General features: G+C 39.7%; 1 protein-coding gene across 1 annotated transcript; it reads right to left on the reverse strand.

Moving 5' to 3' along the window:
- Window positions 1–608: 608 nt before the first annotated feature.
- Window positions 609–23,589, reverse strand: SEC24A (SEC24 homolog A, COPII coat complex component). Its single transcript, XM_080353508.1, has 23 exons — window positions 23,452–23,589; window positions 17,749–18,270; window positions 15,633–15,800; window positions 13,900–13,977; window positions 13,407–13,573; window positions 12,642–12,811; window positions 11,503–11,605; window positions 10,558–10,684; window positions 10,184–10,293; window positions 9,679–9,791; window positions 8,890–9,008; window positions 8,197–8,252; window positions 7,667–7,873; window positions 7,230–7,350; window positions 6,495–6,653; window positions 5,798–5,971; window positions 5,263–5,373; window positions 4,699–4,874; window positions 3,090–3,227; window positions 2,360–2,464; window positions 2,128–2,220; window positions 1,468–1,571; window positions 609–1,071 (listed from the first exon to the last, which is right to left on the reverse strand). Exons 1-23 carry the CDS (start codon window positions 23,522–23,524, stop codon window positions 957–959), a joined length of 3,309 nt encoding a protein of 1,102 aa, XP_080209634.1. The 5' UTR covers window positions 23,525–23,589; the 3' UTR covers window positions 609–956.
- Window positions 23,590–23,661: the final 72 nt, after the last annotated feature.

Below are 23,661 nucleotides of genomic sequence, written 5' to 3' on the forward strand. Positions count from 1 at the left end.
ATTAAATGTTGTCTCAAAACATTAGGTTTGAAGTCCTGTCATACAAACTGACTTCAGAGACACACTACATTTTAGGGGCCTAACATTCAGTTAACGTAAACAAGAGCCAAAAGTACTCTAAACGTTTATTAAATAAATCTGAGATAATCCCCTCCCACACCATTCACAAAATGAAATTAAAACTATTCTTTTTACTGAAGAAAAAAAAAAGCTTGTCATCTACCTAATATACTGCTGACTCAGGCACAGACTTTTTAAAATGTCTCACATACGGCCCGCTCCTCCCCACTCTCTTTTTTTAATTTGAATACTGATTTATTAAATGCTTTCACAAATTCAGCCACCTTGTCCAGGTTAAGCTTACCTTTAGTCCTATCAGCCACAATCCAATCCAAGCACTGGATTCTACACTTCATAAAGTATTTGTTCGTTTCACAATGAACAGTTGTTTCATTGCTACTTTAAGTATCAAGCAGAACATTGAGATGCTCTGTCTGTAATCACTGGATGCACTTAGAAAGAATTTCCCTGCAAATCATGATCAATATTGTGAGGTTTTATATCTAGCAGCAAAAAAAAAAAAAAAAAGGCAAAGAGTTACAGAAATATACATTTTGAACAACAAAGAGCTCTTTATTTTACAAAATGTATTTCACCTTTTCAGTATTGCCTTTGTAAATGTACTTCATGCTGCAACTACTTACAGTAAAAACATGATTTGCAGCAAATTAAAGGTGCTCAACCAGTTCCAATAGTTTGATTTTTAAGGTACAATATTATGTAGTTGCACATTTGATTCTCAGATGTGGTCCTTTATTTGCTTTAGTTCGTTGAAATCACAGTGCGAACTTCTCATCAACTGCCTCAGGCCACAGATTTAATGAAGATATTACAAGCACAATCGTTCTTTACTGCAAAAAATCTTTCCTTAAAGAAGTCAGCCAAAGGCTAGTGCTTCATTTATTCACTTGCTGCTGTATATGAAGGAGGAATTCATAGTATGATAAGGCTGATTCTGTTCTGTCTTCAATCATATTCTGCAGAAAGCTTGGTTTCAACGGGCTCTCATCCCTTAAAAATGAAAATATAAGGCTTTGAGTGAGATAAACATTTGCGAAGATCTACAGTGCAACACATTCAAAAAGCTAGAGGTCAAGCAGCAAGATATTTCAAGAACTTAAGGAAATATGAAAAGAGGCTCTCCAACAGCCCTTGTGATTAACCCCAACAAGTGCACTTATCAGCATTTACTTATCTGCCATTAGCTAAAGATTATTCTGTGATATTTAGTCTTTTTTAATGTATGGAAAATTACTGGAGACAACTCAATTCGTATCTGTTGTCAAATCTGTTAGGCACAGCATGCACCATTGTTAAAACTTCCATTAAGAAAGCTCAGTATATGATACCTAAATATGTATTGTTAAGGGGTCCCTAAAGAAGCACAAAGACTCTTAAAAAACTTACTTTATTATATATAGTATAGGAAAGAAAGGTCTCTGTTCTCTCAGCCAAGAAATGAAAGCTGTTGTTCTGATGGATTCTGCAGTTTCAAGTTCTGGGAGGTGTGTCTAAGAGACAAAGGATAATATTAATACACACATCATATCTTTCAGAAAAACAGTGAAAGGAACGCTTAAAACAGGCCAAACGCTGTCCTAATCAGGTATAAAGGACACTCAGGCAGATACGTTTTGTGATGGATAGTTTTAGTCTAGTCACCTTCGAAAGGGCTTGAAACGGTCAAATCCACTATGCTGGTATCAGCAATTGCCTGTCAGCACAGTGATGACTGAGCTGTGATCAATTACCTGTTCTATTGCAGAAACCAAAGGATTTCCCACTAAACCACCATCCTTAATATTCCCGTGTATTCTCAGTCTGCTCCCACAGTTCTATGAGACTTCATCGTTACCAGCCTCTTACTCCGCTTTCATGGGAGATCTATAAAGTTTTAACCTGGAGAAACTCCAAGAGACGTATTGGAAATTCCTTCTTGCCCTGAATCTGGATTTCTAGTGAATGATAACTAAAGGGTTAATATTTGAATAGTGGTGTCTTAGTTCTCATGAAGGTCATATTTCTGGCAGCACTGTATGACTGGTGTACAGCAAAGCAAGCACATACCATATTCTGCGGTATTGAGCCATAATTTGGAACTCCAAGGACCTGGCTGATAAAGCTCTGCCCACAGTTCTTCCCAATCCACAGAAACATTACCTGAAAGATACCCAGCAACAACAAAAATAATTCAATGCAAAATTACACCTCAGCGGTCTCCTGCACATTTTGAGTTCTCAGAAAGAACCCCTCAAGTAAATGTAGATAATTTTTAAATAACCACCACCACACAACTTACAGAGCCAGCGTCCATAAGGTAAGCGCCATCCCTACTCAACTTCTCCACTGACAGCTGGAGAATGGGTGGCTGAGGTATAGTTCCATCATTTATGTTAAGAGCTCCCTAAAGGAAAAAAGCAAACAGAAAAACAGAGGTTCACATCTTGATGGATTGAAGCAGGCACAAGAACAAAAGGTTAAATAAGAATAGGATGTATTATACTGTATACTGAAGCTGGATCCTTTTCCTCAGTTTAATGCAAGTCACACTTAAAGTGCCTGATTTATTAATAAATCTCAATGCTTTATTTAAAGAGGGCGTACTTCAACTTAGTTAATTAGTTCTAGAACTGGAGTATCAGATTTGTTATGTACAGAAGATGTGACTTCTAAAATTATCCAGGCTCCTACATAAACATTGTTCACTGTTCACAAAACTACTTTGACATTTTAAAATAAAGGAAGCTACAGAGGGACAAAAAGCTAAAACAGATGTTATATTGTCATTACATGCAATTTATAGTGCAAGAGAATGACAAGGGAAAAAGTTAGAAAAAACCTTCCCCGTGCATCCATAGCTGCTCTCCAGAATTCCCAAACAACAAATCCAACAAATGGGAAAATACGAAACAGCAAATTTTAGCTATGCTGTGTGGAAAACCTGTGATATCTTTAACACAAATTTATTTTCACATCATACAAATGTTTTTTGGACCAGACAAAGACGCTATAGCAATGCAAACACTCACCTCATCTGTAAGATTATCAACTCTGTACAGACTGGGATGTGTCATAAGCATGAGGTAAACAAGGGGCTGGTTTTTCACTTGACACATGTTAAAAATGCGTTCATCTAAACGAGCATTCGTCCCAGTTTGAAATGCTTTCTGCAAAAAATCAGGCATTTAATTTGACCATGAAAGCAAGGTGTGATAAGCCGAATTTAGCACACCATCTATTGTTTATTTCTAACTTACTTTGAAGTCTTAGAGTTGAGCCATAATTATTTTCTCAAAATATGGTACTTTACCACTGCTATTTGACTTCTCCACAGTTCTCTTCAGTGTTTCACATACAAATTATACAATTCTCCTCATTCCCATTTCTGGGTTCTAGAACTTCGAGGACCTTGCACCATCAATCCTTTCTAGTGAGCACTACAGCTGAGATAAAAGCATCTTGGAATATCTCCCTTATAACATACACCTCAAAAATGCTACTTGATGGAATTTAAAAGAATAAATATTGGAGCAGTTTAAAATTGGCTTCAATGTACAGAATCTTAAGTAATTCTGGATTTACAATTAAGATACAGACAGTTCTGGCTTCTTGGGACAAAAAAAAGCCCAGCTATAACTGCAACAAGGGCTCACTCCTCCCACTTGACTGAGTCAAACACTTATACAGTCTTCTACACAAAAAAGCTCAAATATCCTTACAAACATGCTAGTAGCAACATGCTGGTTACTTCCTTATCAAGATCTATGAATCAGAAAACTCTCTCTAGAACAGAAAGGCAGCTTGTCGAACACTTAAAACTACTTCAGGGAAATCCAATCAAAAAATACTTTCATTGAGCAAATATTATGAAACACTTTAAACCTTTTGTGAGAACAGGCAGCCAACTACCTCTCTGCCAGCCAGCCAGCTCTCTTAATCCACACTGAGCTGCTATGTGGATCTACATTTCCAGAAATGCACAGAAATTAGGTTCTTGAAAAAACACTCTACCAGTACTCTTCCACATTCTCTAGACTAGTCAGTGTCTTTAATATTTTCCTATTCCCTTGGTTATACGAGTTATACTTCTGGTTTTGTACACACTTCTAAACTTCTCAACTAGTTCACTCCTGTAAGTTATACTCTTTAAACATCTTCTCTATCCCCTTGGTCTCCTCTGCAGGCAAGAGCAGAAGGCCCGCCCATTATTATCTTTATACATTTGCTCCATAAAATTCTCCAAATCCCTTCATAACAGACTCCAAAATACAAACACACATTGACCACCTGTAAAATCACATGTTATCTACCCAGGCTCGAGAAACAATTGAATAGGCTTTGTTCTACATTGACCTTTCAAGTCATCAAATTCTGGGGTGCAGTTATCTTGAGATAACTATCTGTGTAAGAAGGACCATTCTCAAATCTGTAAAATATCTCAGAACCCCAATGGCAAATTGCAGGAAGGCTCATTTTATTAAATGGTCTAAATAAAGCAACTTTTCAATTTTGCATCCTACAAAAATACTGAAAGAGAAGATAAATGCTATTTTATACACCAAATAAATGTCTCTCTACTGCAGGCTGACATGCCAAACAGATAATCATGCTCTTGCACAGCTTCCATTTAACTCTTACCTGTTTTAAGAGTGCCAGTACATAAAGTGGAAAGAGCCGTAGTGAGAAGGGGGCCATGAGACCAGGTTGTTGAATGCTTAGGACTGATGAACGATAAGCAGATAACGTATCTATCACTGCGTTGACCAAGGCATCCCGAGCATCACTCAAGGTAGCAGAAACTGATCTGTCCACAGCTAAAAAGAGTACAAAGCTCAAATAAGAGGCTTTTCCTCCCTTGGTAGAAATACAATCGCATATGCTAACTTTTCTCATTTTAACATATACTCCCGTGCATCTTAATAAGCTTTTCCTACACTATAGAGGAAGTCAAGACAAGTGATTCAGAAAAAAAATCCAGAGGCTCATGATGATGCAGCAGACTAAATCCAGGTGACTACATACAACTACACTGACACTTTGCCTAAGACAAGCATTTTAAAAAAATCCTCTTCTGTTTGCAACTTAGAAAGCACTCTTAGAAAGAGAGAATCTTTTCTTCTGACGTTACTTCCTAGAGGATTACGGCTCAAAGCTTTTGGGATATCATCCATACATATCCAAACAAGCTCTTATTGTGCCTACCCATATTGGCCAACAGGCCAGTGATGGCTTGTACATCTGCCCCCAGGTAGACATCACTCAGTGTTGTTACAACAGGTAAGCACATAGTGTGGACACGAATTCGTCTTTCACCTGTAAGGAAAGAAAACTTCAGTCTCCAAACGTAACTTCTGTTTTATGAAACAATACAAGAAATGCCACTGTTTATTCAACAGCAAAAAGAAAACTAAGATTTAATCTAATTAATTTAAGATTTAATCTAATACAAGAGGTGAATCAGGCCATCTCCAGCAGCTTTTAAAAACTGTTAGTTCTCAGTTTCCGGGTGAAGTCTACCTATTTTCAGACCAGAACTAAGTTTCCCAAGAAAAACTTCTTGGTCTAGAAGACACAATAACATCAACAACATGCGGTAACCCATCACAGCTGTGATCTTGATGTTATGTAAAACAGTTTGTGTAAGTTATTGCAATTGAATTGCAGCTGAAAAATTGACATAAAAATACTCATCTGAGCACTGTATTGTTAATGCAGCTGAACTGCCTGTATATCTCACCTTTGCTGGATGTGTACAGGAGAGCTGACTGAAAAGAAACAACTTGCATATCAGTAAGACTCTCTTCTACTGACATCTGCACAGCATATCCTGCATCTGGGTTTACGTTGGGTAACGACAACAAGTCCGTAGATCGTACGAAGAAGTTCCCATGGAAGGTATGAATGGAAAGACCTAGAAGATCAGCATTGGATTGAATCCATTTTATTTTTATAGTCATGAAGTACAGACACCATTTACGCATCTGCCATCACTGTTAGATGGCTCTGTATCGGGATGTTAAGATCCTTCACAATGAAAACAAGTATGTTCAAGAAAGGTGAACATCCCAAACAGACAGCTAATCCACAGAATCCACAAAGGCTAGCAGAAAGCACAAATTTGGAAGTCAAATCAATGCACCATAGCAGCAAGTCTCCAGACTATAAAAACAGTCGCTTGTTGAAAATAGCAGTCCAACAAAATTTCCAGTTTTAACCATTGTAAAATGGAACTTGGATGCCAGTAAAGATACTGTAAATACAGTTTTTAATTAATGGTCTGATTCCTGGTACTGAACTTTACTTTTCTAATCTTTGTCTTTTAACCATTTCAGCTTAAACGACAGCCAAAATACCAACCAAAACATTCCCAAGTAACAGCAAACATCCACTTCCCCTCCACACCCCCCAAGCCCCCAAAAAAACTGTGTCCAAACCTTTGGTGCATCTTATCCTCATGACAGCCTCAAACCCAATCTTTCTAGTTAAATATCGTTTCAGTTCCTTTTGCAATTTCTCCACCTGGACAGGGTTGTGTTTGTGATGGTAAGACTGGTAGTAATAGACACTACCTGCAGAATACCTTGATATACAACCTGAAACCAAAACAACAGACATTGGCAGAGTGCAGACAGCTGCTGCTGTGGTCTTTCAATATACCAGTTGAATGTAATATTCCCTTCAATTATTAAACTGTTCACACCTGCAAATAGCTCTGGTACACACTTATAGACCTGCATACAGAGACATAGATGTAACAACTATATGTTCAAGTATGTATGTAGTTTCAGGTGTTTTCCGTTGGCCTGAAATGACAGGTACTTAGTCACTTGCAAGTTTTGTTAAATGGCAAAAAAAATTTAAATGCTAATGAAGCTTCCTCTAAAGATGTTTACACTGATTGTTAAAAGGCATACAAGTATTTCAGCCACTTATACCAGGATCACAAGAATCCTGACTCACTAAGGGAGAATATAAGAATGACTAGGTTAAATCAGGAAAGACTGCAAGATTACAGTCTATTCACTGTCACTGCTCATCAAGGATTAATTTGCTACCTGACACACTAGATTCATTCAAATCGAGTTCATCTACTAAATGTTAATGTAGATTCTATGTATTTGCGAAAAGTAGAAGAGTTACACACCCCAAATCAGCTTAATATGCCTTACCTAGAGAAGCCAAGTCAGAATATTGTCCACTAAGAAGAAATAAATCCACTGCAACCTGTTGCCCCGAGCAGTCCAAGGCTAATTTCTTGTAAAAATCCGTCGACGGTGTCAAATGTATGTCCTGTTAATACAACGGAGTATTACAAAATACAAAGGAAATTCAAACACATTTACATTAACACATTTATTGCCTGTTTTCAGGGGCACTAACAATTGACTCTCCATCACTAATTACAGTGATATCTTAAAAAGAAAAAACAGATAATAAATCTGTGTTTATACTGCCTAGTTTTTGTTGTTGTTCTTTCTACTGCTTTAACAAGGGAAGGTTAGCTCAACAAGCGAACCACAGAATTAACCCAGAACAGGCAATTCCAGAACCACCTACACGTATAGAACAGGGTAGCCAGTTCTCTCAACCTTTTTGCTTTTCTAACCTTTGCGGTTGCTCTGTGGTTTGGCTCTTCTCGTGACTTCAGTGCTCCCATTCCCACAGACGGAAGCTGTGTCTGGAAGACAGAGATTCTACCTCCAGTGGGGGACATGAGTTTAAAGGCAGCCTGTAAGGCAGGCCCCAGAGCACTCTGGGTTTCCAGGGACTTGGTAAACATCTGTGGCAAGGTCCTCAACAGATCTTGAATTAGCTACAATGGAGAAAACAAAAATATTAAGATCAAGAGTCCTAGGAGTTTTCTTCTTTTATAGAGCTGACTGCTGAACATACATAAACATGTATGAACACTTCTAACATTAAGGGAGTAAAGAAAAAAACGTAGCAAAAATGTTGTCTTGTTTCAGGTTGGCAAATGTTTAGAGTCACATTGATAAATTAAGAGACCTCTTTTTTCCACCTCAAACTTGGCATTTAAACTGTAGATGTTAAAGGGCATTAAGTAGTCCAGAAATTATCAAGCATATCTGAAACTGTATGAATGTCACTAATTATGTACGGTAAGTTAATTCTTACCTCTTTATTTTCATTTAAATTTACTAATAAGTTTTCTGGCATTGGTATAAATACATCTGGAAGAAAAAAAAAAGGTTTTAAGTTATTTTTCAAAAACACATCAAGCTTCCCCCAGCTGCATTTGCCAATCACTATACCCATTGTAAAAAGCATACAGTATCAGTGTGTAAATCCATTCAAACATAATTCTGTGGTTTTCTTTTTTCTCATAAGCCTACCTGTGCCTTGAATGCCACGTCAGAGTAGCAATTGACAGGGTTGAAGGACAATCAAGACTATTCAGTAAAAATGCCTAAAAAAAGACTTTCTAGTGTTCATTCTACCCTACCTCATAACATACAGTGAAAGGTGACTTGAAATTAAAGGCAGAAGAACAAGCACTAAGCATCAGTCACCACAGAATCTACAGCAATTTACCAAGCAACAATATTTGGGATTGTAAGAGAAATCTAGATAATTTTACAAATTAAACTACAAGTTAGGAAGGTTGTCTTGATGTCTGAACTCATGAACAGCCAAAGCATTGCCCAGACATCAGAGGCTTCAAAACAAACACAGACATATGCTACTTCTAAAGCTATTACTAGAGAGACTAATGATCTATCTAGAACTCCTACAGATACGTTTTTTAAAAAGGCTGCCAAACCCAACAGTCATTAGTAGACGCTAATGACAGAAGTTATTTCTGCATACCTTCAATATCTGAGACTATAAGCATCTGTGGCTGAGCGAGACCTTCCTGAAGGCTGTAGAAATGGATTGTGCTGTCAAACGTTATGAAGCCTATTTTTGTTCTAGTGTTCCCAGGAAGCCTAAAAAGGAGACATATGGTGTTCGGCAAGATGAAATTTCATTTCTGCATGCTTTTTTTCTTAAAAAAAACCCACTGCACCTGCCCAAGGTTGTTACTCAGTAGTTAGCTTAACAGCTCTAGTGCAACAGCTTGACTATGTCATTTTGGTGAAACAAACACACACACACAAAAAAAACCCAACACCCAACAAATCCAAACAAACCAGAAAAAGGTACAGTAGAATCATCTACGAGACACTCAGGAAATGTTTAAGAAATGTAAGAAAAGGAAGACACAAGCTGCAAAATACCAAGTGGGATTTATGTAAGTTCATACAGCCTGTATTTTAAGAAAGCTCATTAGATATATGCGTTCTTTTCAGCAAATACATATCTGAACTTCAGCTTTTGAAAAATACAGTTCAAAAGACATCATAACCATGATGTTCATTCCTTTTTGGGATTGGTTAAGCAGCCAGGGAAGAACCAGATTGAAAAATATGCCTCAAAATTACCTTTCATACTGTGACGGAAAAAAAGACTACAGCTTTACACTATATTTTAATACAACGTTGGCCATTGCGAGCCAGCCCTTGGAAATTTCTTAACAGGAAGCAGTGGCATGTTGAAATCTATCACAAGTCTCATAAGAGTAAAGAAAATAGGAGATTGTAATGAAAAGGTACTTACGAGTCAAGATTGTCTAACAAGGTCTGGCAGACTGTATTCAAGTATCCTGTCTCTATTGCATTATGAGAGACATCAAACACAAAGAGGTACACAGGTGGTTGAGGTGGACGTAGCTGAGCAAAGAAAAGACTACCTTTAATTTTTAAAGTGACATTTATTAGATTTGGGTTATATAACTCCATGGCAAGCTTAAACTCTATTAAAACACAACACAGATAATAGCTAAAACTTCTAAACACATTTGTCTTGTCTTGGGTAATTCTAGAATTATCATTTTCTTCCAGAAGATCTACAAACATCTTCATAATCTAAATACAAAACTCCTCTGACACGCTAAATGTTTAGAAATGGAGAACTATCTGAAGTTCTTCCCAGGAGTTCTCAGATGCACTCGAGGCAGCAACTGTTCTAAGCTGGGAAACATCCTCCATAACAAGTTTTTTTCTGACTTTCCTCTAGAAATAAAACAAAGGGAGAGAATAACGAAGAGTAAATAAAGACTTACCATGTATTCAGATGGAGCCATAAACTCAATAGTAGCATTCTGGACTTCAGGTCTTTTATGAGGTTCTCCATAAACTCTCGTCACAGGATTATACATGAATTCTTCAGGAACTATGCAGATAAATTTATATATATTATTATTTCACACTAGTATTAACTGTGATGGATTTTAAAATAAATACATCGACTCTTTTGTGCCTGCTGGGCAATGCTTCTTGGAGAACAACCCTAGGCAGGGAAACACTTCTTGTGTCTCACAGCCCCATCATGACTGACAACGATCCCTAGTGCTGATATGGCCGACAATGTTACAGCCTCAAAGGCCAAGGACACTAACCTTAAGAGTTTAATGCAACAAGCACGTTTAAAACCTACCGTCATTCACTCTATAGCACAAATTGCATTTCCATCTCCTTTGGTCTAGGAAGCTGACAAAAGGGTTAATGTACGTCCGGCAGGAACGGCACCTCACGATAGTACTTGAAGTGACCACTGGCAATTGCTGGAAAAGAAAAGTTTGTGTTTTAAAGCATCACCACACTACAGCTATTCATCTATGGTAACAACGTGACCTACACTGAGTAGCTTGGTAAGCTACTCAAAGCTCACTTCTCAAAGGAAGAAGTATTTCTGCATCCTCACAGCACTGATACAATTCCTTAATAAGATGACTGGCCAGAACTGAGCTCTAACCTATTTGACTGTGTAGGTTCCCTTTTCAAGCCTCTGAAGTCTTGAATTTTACACTGATGGTTTAAGGCCAACTGCTACACACAGTACAGATCCAAAATCAGAAAAAAAAGCACATCTTTGAAAAATTACTTAAATTGTGAAAAGTAATAATGTTTAAAAGAAAAAGGCCCTGTTAAATTCAAAGTCTCCCACCTATCTAAGGACATCCAAACCTCTAGCTTTTTTAATCTAAGTTTAGAATTAGTACTAGGTTTGGTATAGGAAATCAATAACTACAACTAGATACGTGACAAGATAAATCTATCTAAGGAATACTGGAATTTATACGTGTCACCCTCTGGCACAGCCCGAGTGCTGTGCTGTACATAAGCTTCTGGGTTTTTTGAGGTCTGGGAGGTTTTCTTGATTAAGAAATGAGCCTTGAAAACTCAAAAACAGTTGGGAGGAAAAAAAAGAAAAATGGCAATGATCTCTATGGAATAGGGAAGTGTCAGCCACAAAGGTAATTTTTCTGGGCCAAGATTAACTAACATACTTGACCTTCTTTTATAATTCATTGTCCAGCTCTGGGTTTAGTAAAGGCATTGTTGATATTTTAGCATTTAAAGTTTTGAATATTTGTCATACCGATAAGTCTTTGAAAGGATGAAGCAGGAGCCCCAAAGGAAGTTTGGCTTTATTCAATAAGGCCTGAGTTTGAGGAATGTTAGTCAGGGTACAGCGGAACAACCTACATGGAAGACAAAGAGTTATTTTCAGAGGCTTTCACATTAAAAAAAATATGACTTCAATAGTAAAGAGTATCCTTTATACTTTTCTACAGCTGGTAACGGTGAATTTCCATTTCCAGATAAAAGATCTTCTCCAACTCTATCAAATTGTTCGAGTTTAGTCTGAGCTTGACTCAGAGTACATACTTGGAGTGCTTACTTTATTTTATACAGATGCTCTTCACACAGAACTGAGCATCATTTTAGTCACTCAAGTCAAAGTAATGAAAGCCTAACAATGTTCAAAGTTGCACCAAATCTTCATATTTTATGTGTTATTTTGGGCTACCATTTTGAAGTGGTCTTATAAATAAATCTGAACCGACGAAGTTTAAAAGCTGTCTTAAAACTATATAGAAACATAAACAAGCCCACAGCCATTTCTAAAGACTTGAGAACTTGGTAGTCTCCGAAGTGCAGAAGTGCACATTATTTCTGCAAACCCAGCCCAGCTTGTTTGCATGAACAACTTCCTAAAGACGCTGTTATTTCCTTTATCGATCACAAAAGGCTTGCAAAGCAAGAGTACCTCTTTATTCACAGTTTGGTTGGTCTCCTCAGAGATTACTTGAATAAGCAAGTGCCAGCTGCTTGTCTGACGTTCCATCTACTCCCTTGTTTTAAATGGTTACGTTCAATATAGAGGTCACTCATGTTTCTGCATTCACAATATTTTTGGTATACCTCACTGAAGTGAGTTAACTCCTATTTTATCTTTTCTCAATCATGCTCATTGCCCACTGTATTGTAAAGGTCTTATACCTGTCTATAGCTGCCTTGCAAGCAATGTATTTTTCTTCATATTTTCTACAAAGATAATTTTCCTCACTCCGAAGTTTAAACCACTTACCACCTTTATCTTAACACGAAGTGAAGCCTGCTTTCAATGTTTTCTACGCACAAAATTAAGGAAATATTTTATGAAGAGTTACGTTTACAAGCAGAAATGTATACTTCCATTTATTTTGATAGATTACAGCAAATAGATAATCTTACTCAGGATTACAGTTGAGCTTCTGGATGTCTTCATGCAAGTTCGGGACAGGAGCTTTCAAGAGGCTTGTAGGAAGAATATTTCTTTCTTGAAGAAGATTCACAGGTCTTAATCCTTGCTGTAGACTCAGGCCACCCATAGATGCAGTTAAATGATTAGTGCCCAGGGCAGGCTAGAATCAAATCAAATTTCAGAAATTAACACCAACTATTTGGATGAAACTTGCCATTCATTTAAAAAGCAAACACATTTCCCTTTCATTTTTTTGTTTTATTTGTGTATTAACTGCCATTGTATTACAATGATATATTTAGAAATACTAGTTGTTACTTAAACTTAGGCATGTAATACAATAGAGGCAAAAATGAGCATACATCTGCTACAAAGCTCTTGAAATACAGAGGCTCGGCTGGCAAAAGTGTTGCTCAGTTTGCTCTGAAAGTTCAGGGGAAAAACAAATACTTCAGCTAACAATAGCAGCTCAAGGGAAGAAAAACATGCCAAAAGCAGCTGAAGGTTTTAAGATAAACACAGATACAAGGATAGAACACTTCAGAAAGGGCTGGCACACGGCTTTTCCAAACTGGTACAAGGTGTCAACAAAAGCATTAATTTCAGGCTATGTCCATCATCTTGAACAAACACTGCACCAAGCAGTGAACCAGAGAAGCAGCACCCTGGAGATGCACAACACACACCAGTCGGCACTTCTTTTCACCCACACATACCACAGGTAGTAAATGAGATCAAAACCAAACAATCTCTACCTGATGGAAATGTTTTGCTCCAGCTGGATACTGCAAAGCAGTCGCCTGCATTCCCGGTGCTCCAGGTGGGGAAGTATTTTGGTAGCCTGGAGGTAAGGCAGGGTAAGAATAGCCAACATTTCTATTCATGTTAAGATTCGGTGCTGCAGGAGAAGGATGTGGAGTTGCTAGAAGCAGAGAAGACAAATACTTTAAATGAATTGCTGAAGAAGTGCAGCTTGCTCGATGCATTACTACAGCAGGAAGACCTTTTGTAGTTCAGTTTCCAAGTGTAAAAAACTGACAATCGTAGAGAATTTTGTAAAATGCTCTTAACTACTTTACCATACTTACAGGCAAAGACATGCTGTCAGTGCTTCAAATTTCACACTTAGCTTCAAGACAGACATCGAATCAAGTATGCACGTTTGTACATAAATACCTAAACTTCAATCTTTCCCAGATCTTAAAAAAAGTCACATAATAGTAAACATTTTTCATCCCCAAGCCTTACCCATGAGGCCACCACCTTCTATTGCATCGTAGCTGTTTTGCACCGCAGACCCATCACTGGCAGCAGATGTGGCATCACCTATTAAGAAAGACAATCCCAGTAAAAATTTTCACAAGTTACTAAGAAGTTGTAATGAGGTAACTACAAAGAAACCCTAGGAATATTTAAATTATCATAGTTTGGATCTACTTTGTTTCTGTCTCAGGATGAAACTGCATTGAATATACATCTTGGCCTCTTTTCTCACACATTTCACCTGCTGACATGACCTCAACAAAGGACATTCACAAAGCCCTGTGGTCTTTTTTCAAGGAAAACAAAAGTCTCTACTCTTCAGGTTGAATGATGTTTTAAGATTACATCAGATATTCACCATAACTTCCAAGCTGACATGCAGTAAAGTGTCATCAGGGGACACATCCTCCTCATCAGAGGAAATGTCTGTAGGCCACAGATTTTAGAATACCCTGGAATATAGGTCCTGAGTTCCCTGAAGAACCTTTTCCACTGATAATTCAAGGAAACATCAAATTACATTCACTTAGTCCAGTACTGCTCACCAAATACCAACAGTTCTGATACAGTCACATACTAGTCAATATATAAATTCCAGCTGAGATAAGAAAAACCTTGAAATTGTGAGAGTGCTCCCAAAGGACAGCTTTTTGTACACTATGTTTAAATTACAAACCCGATTATCTATTGCTAAGGAGGAGTCTGTACACAATTTACTTTTTATTTTCATTAAAATGTTCAAAGATGACCCAATGAAATGAATTTACATTATATCCTGAATCTTGCTAGTAAGCAGCAGTCACTCTGCTTCACAGACTAAACATTTTTATCTCTCCAGGGCCCTGGAAACATTTCTCTTCATTATGAAGAAAAGACTTTCTAAGCAAAAGCAGCATCTAATGCATTTCACATGCTCAAAACTAAGCTATATCTGAATATACTATTCTTGTACTCACAGAGCTACCATAGAGAAGCCGTCAATCTGAACCTGCAACGAACCAACAGCTGTGACAGAACAAACTATATATGTGAAAATAAAACTGCTGACTACCACATGGCCCCATCTAGCAGGGGCAGTAAATACAATACCGCTCCAGCTCTGTTTGATACAGAGCCCTGATGAGTTCTTAAACAACAGCATATTTGTGCAGGGCCCACAAGAGACTGAGAAAGTCATATATGTCTTTAACAGCTGACACTTAACAATCTCCACTAACTACCTGCAGAAAATGAACAAATCCAAGATACATTTCAGTGATTTTAAACAGAAAGGAAGAATAAGGTACACATGTAAACAGGCAAGGAATTGCAGGGTTTGCATTTTAGGTGTCCCTGTAGAATAAAATGATATATACACGGATTATGTTCTCCACAGCAGTCAGGGATGCAGAGAAATCAGAATTTCAATGCCGTTTTAGAAAGCTAAAAACAAAAAAAGAGATGGCAACTATGGGAGACACGTCCATGTTAAATAGCACTTAGAAAGCTATTTTGAAGTCTTAATTATTGTTACTTTATTAACAACTGTCAACAAGAAATATTTTACTTCCTTCCAGGTCCTTACCTGTTCCATTCAGATAAAATTATGCTATATTAGTATAAATTTTACTATTTGAGTCTAACAGTGTACTTGCAAAGAGCGTACTTGACTTGAAACATTACACATGAGAGCAAGTTGCAACACTCAAATTCAACAAAAAGAACAAATTATTTCTTACTTTCTCGATTTGGAGCTGAATTTAGCAGAGACTGTGTAGTAGGTGGTCCTGCTATCAGTGTTGACGGCCTAATCAATGGTGGAGCACCGACTGGCGGGGGGCCCAAAGGTGGCCTTACAGGGGGGTGGAGTGGAGCTGAAGGCTGGGTCACTGGTGGAGGTGCAGATCCTGTAAGAGATTCATTTTTAGAAGGAGTTTAACTGAGATGCAAAGGTCACAAAAGTTTTGTTACAAAACCACATAGATTGAAATCTAAATTTTTCTCTCATTCAAACATTAAACAGCATGATATACATAAATTCTAATATGCATGTAGAAAGTTTCACAACTTCAGGTTCTTTCTGTCGTGTCCTTCTCGTAGTGGGTTCTTGTAGCTGTTATCCATGATCTCTTTCTTTCTGGTGCTCTTGTTGGTAAGAATTTCAAAAGGTATAGAAAGAATCTCAACTTCAATTACTAAGTCTGGACTTTATGAAATTATAGTACAGCCCCATATTAGACAGAAAATAATGAACTACTAAGACTCTAAACACATCCCTTTTGACATGATGCTCATCCTAAATCTGATGCAAAACAGCAATGTACAGATTCCACAGATACTAAAATTATTTGGGAAAAAAGATTTCTATTGGAAAATCATCAGCAATGTGCAGTTTGGATAAACTTGCTGTGCAAGTGTGAGGTGTTTTGCTCTGAAGTCTTTAATCCTCCATGTTAGAAGTTGCAGGAAAGTTTTTAATTGCTTCTGTTTTAAAAACCTAGGACTTAGTGTTTGATACTGCAAAGCTAATTAATAATTGCTATACACCGGTTACACTATAACAGAACGTGGAAGGGATTCTGTGTCTAAGAGGTTGTCCAAAGTTGGCCGCACAGGCAGGGAGCTGGCAGACCTTTGTGCTAAGAACAGGCTACATTCATTTTAATAGTGATCACTGTTTCCACAAAAACTACCAGGGAAATTGCTCAGGAGGATTCACCATTGAATGGATATAAGCATTCTCTTATACCAGACACTCACTCTCATTTCATATACCACTTCCCAACATTTCTCAGCACTTTCCTCACTAACACCAAAGTACTAATTGTTTATTCCCATAAACTGCCAGAAATAGTTTCATAAATTCTGCGAGCCTAAGTCAGTTTGAACATCATAACAAAATCAGTCAAGCATCTAACAAAAAGCTACCATCAAGAAAAATCTCTACTGAGGCTAAACGCACTTCACAAGAAAAAAATATTTGCTTTAACATTTAAAATATTTCTGTACGTAACTCCTATTTGCATGCTCAGTTAGAAAAACCTCTATAACAACAAGCAGCAGTTTGGCAAAGGGAAACTTAAGGATTAACTTTATTTCCATAATAATCACTTGCATAATAGAGCTATTTACTGTTAGAAAAGCTTTTTGCCACTGCATATACCAACACACAAGCGGCAGAAACAGAATGCAGGCTGCAGTAGTCGTAATTCTTTGCATCTCCAGCTTTCCAAATGCTTTCTAAAGACTGACAATTACTATAAGGTAGTGCAAATTACAAGTTTAGAGGAAGGAAGCTTTCCATTCAACTGGCCTCTATTTCATCATACAGAACACTTTCCAGTTTTCTTTCCAGACTGTGCTCAAGTTGTTTACATCAATCCGGCTGCAGCTGTTCAGAGAAGGACCTGAATCAAGTGATGAACGGAAAAGCTAACAAAGTTTATACTGCTAAAGACCACAGTCACTAAAGATGGGTACAGTTTTCAACCCTGAAGTCCCACAGTTCTCACTTGACTGAAGCCAATGCTCCAACAACCACCCCAAGGAAACAACATTTCCCACAAACAGCTTCCCAAAACAACAAGACACCATTCAGGGGTTACCTACTTCAGCCACCCAACCAAACTGAAATGCCTGACTTGTGCACAGAACTTTCACTTATAATCCAAAGAAATCTCCCCAGTATTTACAATATGCGTTTTCTCCAAGTATCTGTTTTGACAACTTCATTCCACAAGCAAAATGCTGCCACAGAGTCAATTCTATTTTTTGTTGTGTTTTGTTTTGTTTTTTTTTTTTTAAAAGAACCACTGAGAAATGGGCATTGGCAAAATACCAAAAATGTATGGTTACCTGGTTTCATATAGCTGTTCTGAAGCGGAGGACCTCCCGGAGAAGCAGCATATTGATAATTTCCTGGAGGATTTGTATTTCCTGATAAGGACAACGGTGGCTGAACTGATGCTGTCCCAGTCATGTGAGCCAAATGGCTTGATGGTGACCCAGTGGGCTGACTCCCAGGGCTCTGGCTGTACTGCCAGTTTGAAAGCACTGGCGGGCTCGCTCCAGCAGGAAAGCTACCGGCAGATGATATAGCAGCTGAGTTTTGCAATGCAGGTGGCAGCACTTGTGGAATAGGACCTGTTAGTTGTGCTGGTGACCCAGAGAAAGGTGCCACTGGTGGTCTGTTGAGAGTCTGCCCAGGTCCTTGATAATTGTTTAATTGAGAAACATTCTGAGAGCCACTGTAGTTGTACTGTCCAGAAGGCTGATGCGGAGGAGCCTTTGCCGGTGTCTGATGTGAATACAATCCTGGAACCGAAGGGCTATATCCCTGGCCATCTGGTGAATGCATCAGCTGATTCTGAACGGGACCTGGAAGAAAAATAAACAACAAAGCTTTTAGAAAGTCAGCATTGTGTATCACTGCTGAAAATAAGAGATGTTCCTGGGAATCACTTTCCTTAGGATTTTATTAGTCTTCAAGCCAAGAATTTTGCTGCCAACGCTTAGATATTTGTTCTGTTTTACAGTAGCCTCCCAAACACCAAGCATTCTGGTGCCTGAGCACAATCCATCCTCCTGGACTGAAATACACACACGACACTGTTTCTGCCTTCAGAAATACCCAAAAAGGAGCTGACCAAAGTGGAATGCTCACCCACACAGCTGGCAGTAGGACATGTGAGCAGACCAAAAGTGGAAGCACCCATTTGCTAATAACTCAGTTTCACTTCAGGATTGACATCAACTTCAGCTTATGGCAAAGACACCAGCAGCCAGTTTCAACATAGGTCACTATGCTGTTTCTCAAGTGACCGAGTTAATCTACGAAAGTTTCTGCAGTTAATTTTAGTAAGGGAACTATTCATACACATATCGCTCATGTGAGCAGCCAACTGGTCACAAAGATGGAATGACTGGAAGTTCTCTCATAAAGTAATTCATCAATCAGGAAAATAAAACATGATAGGTTAATGGTGCCTTTTATGTTTTTTTTTTTTTTAGTTGGTATAGCTGCAATGAGTTTTAATCTTTCGAAGAAAATAAATTGAAAAAAGGCTAATAATTCTTCAGACAGCAAACAACACTGGTAAGAGCATCATCAGATTTCTGTTTTACACAAGAACACAAAGACAGGATACTGTGAGATTTTCAGTGTGGTAAAAGCCCTGTCAGGAAAGCTAGTGCTGCAGGTTGTTCACTGCCACAAAACGGACATTCTGAAAGGAGACTATAAATTTCCCAGCTAAATTCTTCTGAGTAGAATACACTAGGTTATGTATCCCACAGCCAGCCACGACTCCTTAAAAAAAAATAAATCACTAAACCACTTCCCAATGGTATATTGTTTATTTCATCCAGTGGTATTGTGGTTCCCCCCATCCACAGTTTGAATACTGAAAACATTTCACATAAATGGTTAAACATCTCAAAGCAGAAAAGATCCTCTTTATGGTTTAGAGTTAAGATTCTTTTCTTTGCAACCCGGTACTATTTTCCAGATTTCCAGAATTAGTTAAGACTTGGACAATTTTTTGGAACCTAGATAAACAAAAGCACTTAATTTTCCAGACCAGAAAATCCTGCAGGATTCACCACTTCGGTTTTCAAAAACATGCCAGAACTGATATATTTACCATACAAGTATTACAAACAGCTGACATCAGAATGGAATCACAGGATTTTATTTAACATTAAAACAAAGACAGCATGTTTCCTATTAAGACATTCTAGTGAAATTTCAAAGGTGAGGAAGTCTGCATTTCCAAGTTGAAACAACTTTGAACTCAGGCCTTTTTGACAATAAATTAAGCTAAATGCTGAATACATTGAAGCTCTTAGGACAAACACTGCACTGGTCATTCGGCCCCCCCTTCCCTAGAAAGCCTTAGGCTGTGGTTCACAGACAGCTGTAAATTCATTGAGCATCATACATATCCAGGATAATACACAGGCGGTACTACAGTGTTAGTGAGCTCATCCTCACTGTCTCTGTTGTCTGTGCATAAAAAGTACATACCATATTATTCTCCACCCATTAATCTCAATATGCTGCTTGCCTTTCAGTTAGGAAGTCCAGTTATAACCCACTGTCCTTAAAATGCTGCTCATAAAGCTTAGTAATACTTCTCTAAACCCAATGATGTCTGAAGAAAAAGCTTGCAAACACAAAAATGCTAACAAATGACTCACCTTCAAAAATTACCTTGCAGCATGTCAGATGGGTTTTCAACAATCGATTTACAAAACCCATTGTAAATCAAACTTGCTAACTTTTAAAAACAATCATTTCTTATGTGATGCCCAGCGTCCTGATGGCATCACCACATCCGTTGATATAACATTACTATAAGCTATATGAAAAACACAGAACAAATATAAATTAATTTCATAACCTGATTGTTTGCCTTCAGGCATGACTCTCTAGCCCAGGCAGGAGTCATAGCACAGAAAGTTCTCTCTTACACACTGTTTTCCCTGCTTGAGCAATAAGTTTGAGGATAAAGTAATGGAAGCAAGGTAAAACCTAAAACTGACTGACCTGATATTAATATTTTCTATGGCACTTTGCTTTAAAAATTGAATTCACCACAGCACAATGTTCCAAATTTTAGTTTTGATTTTTAAAGTCAGAAGCACAACTAGAAGTCTCAATTGCCTACGGGCAGCTCATGTTTTCAAGACAAACCTGCATAATGCTGCCAACAAAACTAAAGCAACAACACTGAGGGGTGCAAACCCTTTCCAAAGGGTCTCAGAGTCCAAAAAAACTTTTCAGAACTTGCTGGTTTGGTGCTGCCAGGTATTCATCCTTACCTGACCTCTTTACTGAGGCCTGTCAGAGAGCACATAGGTTCTGCAGCTTTATCTATAACACTGCTGCTGGTTTTTTGTGCTGTTCCACGAAGCAAGGAGCCAACAAAGAATTGAGCACAGAATGAAGAGCTGGACCACCTGCATGGCACCCAAACCTCCAACACTCAGAGATCACGGAGATGAGTCAGTAACAAAAGAAAGGCCACGCACTTAACAGCAGAAGACACCTCTACCGCAACACCAGGTCATTTAACTTTCCTGAGATCAGGAATGGCACCGGAATACATATATGAAGGTTACCCAATGGTTCTATAAAATGAGGGGTCCAAATATTAGTATGAGAGGCTAGAACTCAAGTGAACTTCTCTTCCAAACAGAATTTCACTGTCACCTACTCCCAGGCAGTTACTTAGCACATTACTTTCAGCAGGTGCCACCTCTCCTAGCTCCTGGAAAAGCTGGAAAGCTGCATCCCAACCAAACCGTCAGTGCCCACCAGTGCCCACTCCAGCTGAGTCTGACCCGCTGGTCCCCAGGCTCACAGAGCGCTGACCAAAACCAACAGCTGCCAAAGCTTCTCAGGACTTCAAAGTGCCACTCGAAGATATCACATAGGGAGAATAAAACACCCTAAAAGAATTGTTTCTCCTTCTTGTCTGCATTTCAAGTCTATTAACTGGAAAGCGAATTAGTAATCTGCAGTTAAAATAATACAAAATACTGATCCTATTAAAAAAAATAAATGAAGTAGAGGAAGGTTGTTGCTAAGCAACCCGATACTCCATGCTAAACAATTTCCTGGACAATTTACTGCCTTCGCTGGACACGCAAGCGCGGGGAGTTACCTGCAAACAAATAAAGCAAGCAACAAGTTGAGAGGAAGAGCTGACAACTATCTAACAATTCATCATTTCTTTCCTCATAGATCACTGCAAGTGCCACAACAGCACTTTCAGTAGACTCTAGACTGTTTTGAAAAGCTTTATTTTTATTGTAAAGGTCAAGGATTATAACACAGATTTTAAATGATGCTATGAACAGGCCACGCTGGAATAATTTAATTTATTCAAAAGGTCTGCAACCCAAACCTTATCTCTACCATACTATAACAACTGTTTATTACCCTGTATTTGCATAACTTGAAATTTCAGTTCTTTATTTTTTATACACCTGACAGCGGGGTAGCCTGAAATTCCTCCTCCCCAGAACTTCCATTATGAGCTTAATCCAACTACAGGGAAATCAGGAAATGTAAAGTGATGCCAGTCTGTAAATCATCCCACTCAGTGACTCCATTAGCAAATGTTCCCTTTGTATATTCTCTGCTTAGCCCATGAGCTCTCCAGAACAGAGGCCTTCCTCAGGCTGTACTCAGACGCTTCCCACTTTCTCGACCCTATAAGCAACTATACAGTTGTTTGTAAAATGTCATTTTGCAGATGACTTTGAGGAAAAGTAATAAGCATGCTGTGAAGGAGGAGGAGGAAGACAAGTCAAACCATTCACAGAAGTATATAAGGAACCAAGTACAGAGGATGCTATCTGTACATGTGAAATCACTAAACATTTCCAACAGCAGAGATTTGCATGCTTACAAAAAAAAAAAGATACAGAGACAAGGCTCGCTTTGTGTTTCTTTCTTCCTAGCTTAGAAGGGCAGCCAGTAAGTTATCCAGTTTTACCTTCAATATCTCGCTATAAAAAGATATATTTTGAGAGAAAGAAATTAACCAAGACTTTCCCAGATTGTAGCACGCAGAATGAGATAATATCGGTTTTACATGAACGACAAAATAAAATCCAGTCGCTGCAGCCTGCGCCCAGCCAGGTCCCCCCCCCGCCAGCAGTAAGCGGGTGCCACATCTACAGCTCCGTTCCAAAGGGTCAGAGGCTCCGACTGCTGCCTCAGCTGTGTCCCCGGCCGGGGTACAGGCTGAAACACCGCCCAGTGCCACTCCTGCCACACATTTCACCTCGTTAGTGCAAACACGGGTGTTCCGAAAGGCACTTTTGGCTATTCATAGGCTGAGACACACAAAAATATACACAGGGACGCTTTTGTTATGAGAAGAAATAGGAATGAAGATTTATCGTGCCTGGTAAACAGCTCTGCGTGTCTCTCGGCAACGCTTCGGGCAGGACAGGCCCCGCCAGCAACTTCACCGCGACCCCCACGTCCCGCAGCCCCCGGGGCTTCCCAACCAGGGAACCGCCGCAGCCACGGCTCCCACCTGCCCCTGTGCCCTCGGACGGACCGGGTGACGCTACCGGGGGGCGGGGACCGACAGCAGAGATCAGTCACCATTACCTACTTCTTTCCTTATTTTTTGTTTCCTAATCCAGCTGCGTTTCCCCTCGAGAAACAGGGTGTCCGCGATACGGCGAGGACAGCGCTGAAGCCGGACACAGACCTGTCCCCGGGGCCGCCGCGGACTCTGCCCGCTCCTACGGGCTGTAAACCCAGCGAGCCGAGCAGCCAACCCACTGGGAGCCCCCGCGGCCACCGGCGGCCCCCCTCCCGGCACCCCGACACCTGCTCTCCGCCGCTCTGCCCGCGGCCACCGGCCCCCTCCTCCGCAGCACCGGGGAGAAGAGGCGCAGAGCGGGCTGGGGCCGGGGGAAGAGCCACATGCAGGAGCCTTCCCGGCCAGGGCCCCGGCCAAGCCAGGCTCCCTCCTCGCGGCCCGGGCCCCGCGGCCCCCTACCGCCAGCGGGGCGGCCCAGGGCCGCACTCACCGTTGCTGTAGGGCTGCTGGCCGCCGCCGTTCTGGCTGGGGTAGGCGGCGGGGGGCCTGGCGGGCTGGGCCATGGCGCGGGCTGGTCTCGGCTCGGCGGTGCCGCCCGTCTGGCGGCGCCCGGCCCAGCGCAGGGGAGGAGGGGAAGGACGGCCCCGCACCGGAACTACCGGGCGGCGCGCGCAGGCGCACCGCGTACACGTGGCACTTC

This window comes from Nesoenas mayeri (assembly GCF_963082525.1).
Source record: "Nesoenas mayeri genome assembly, chromosome: 14".
NCBI lineage: Eukaryota > Metazoa > Chordata > Aves > Columbiformes > Columbidae > Nesoenas > Nesoenas mayeri.

Excerpts from the sequence above, each read along its gene's own strand:
- SEC24A (XM_080353508.1), bottom strand. The coding sequence starts at position 23,524 with ATGGCCCAGCCCGCCAGGCCCCCCGCCGCCTACCCCAGCCAGAACGGC. Across the intron at positions 11,606-12,641 it reads AAGCTCAACTGTAATCCTGA|GTTGTTCCGCTGTACCCTGA; the intron begins GTAAGATTATCT and ends TCTTCCATGTAG. Across the intron at positions 4,875-5,262 it reads TGGCCTGTTGGCCAATATGG|CTGTGGACAGATCAGTTTCT; the intron begins GTAGGCACAATA and ends TACTCTTTTTAG.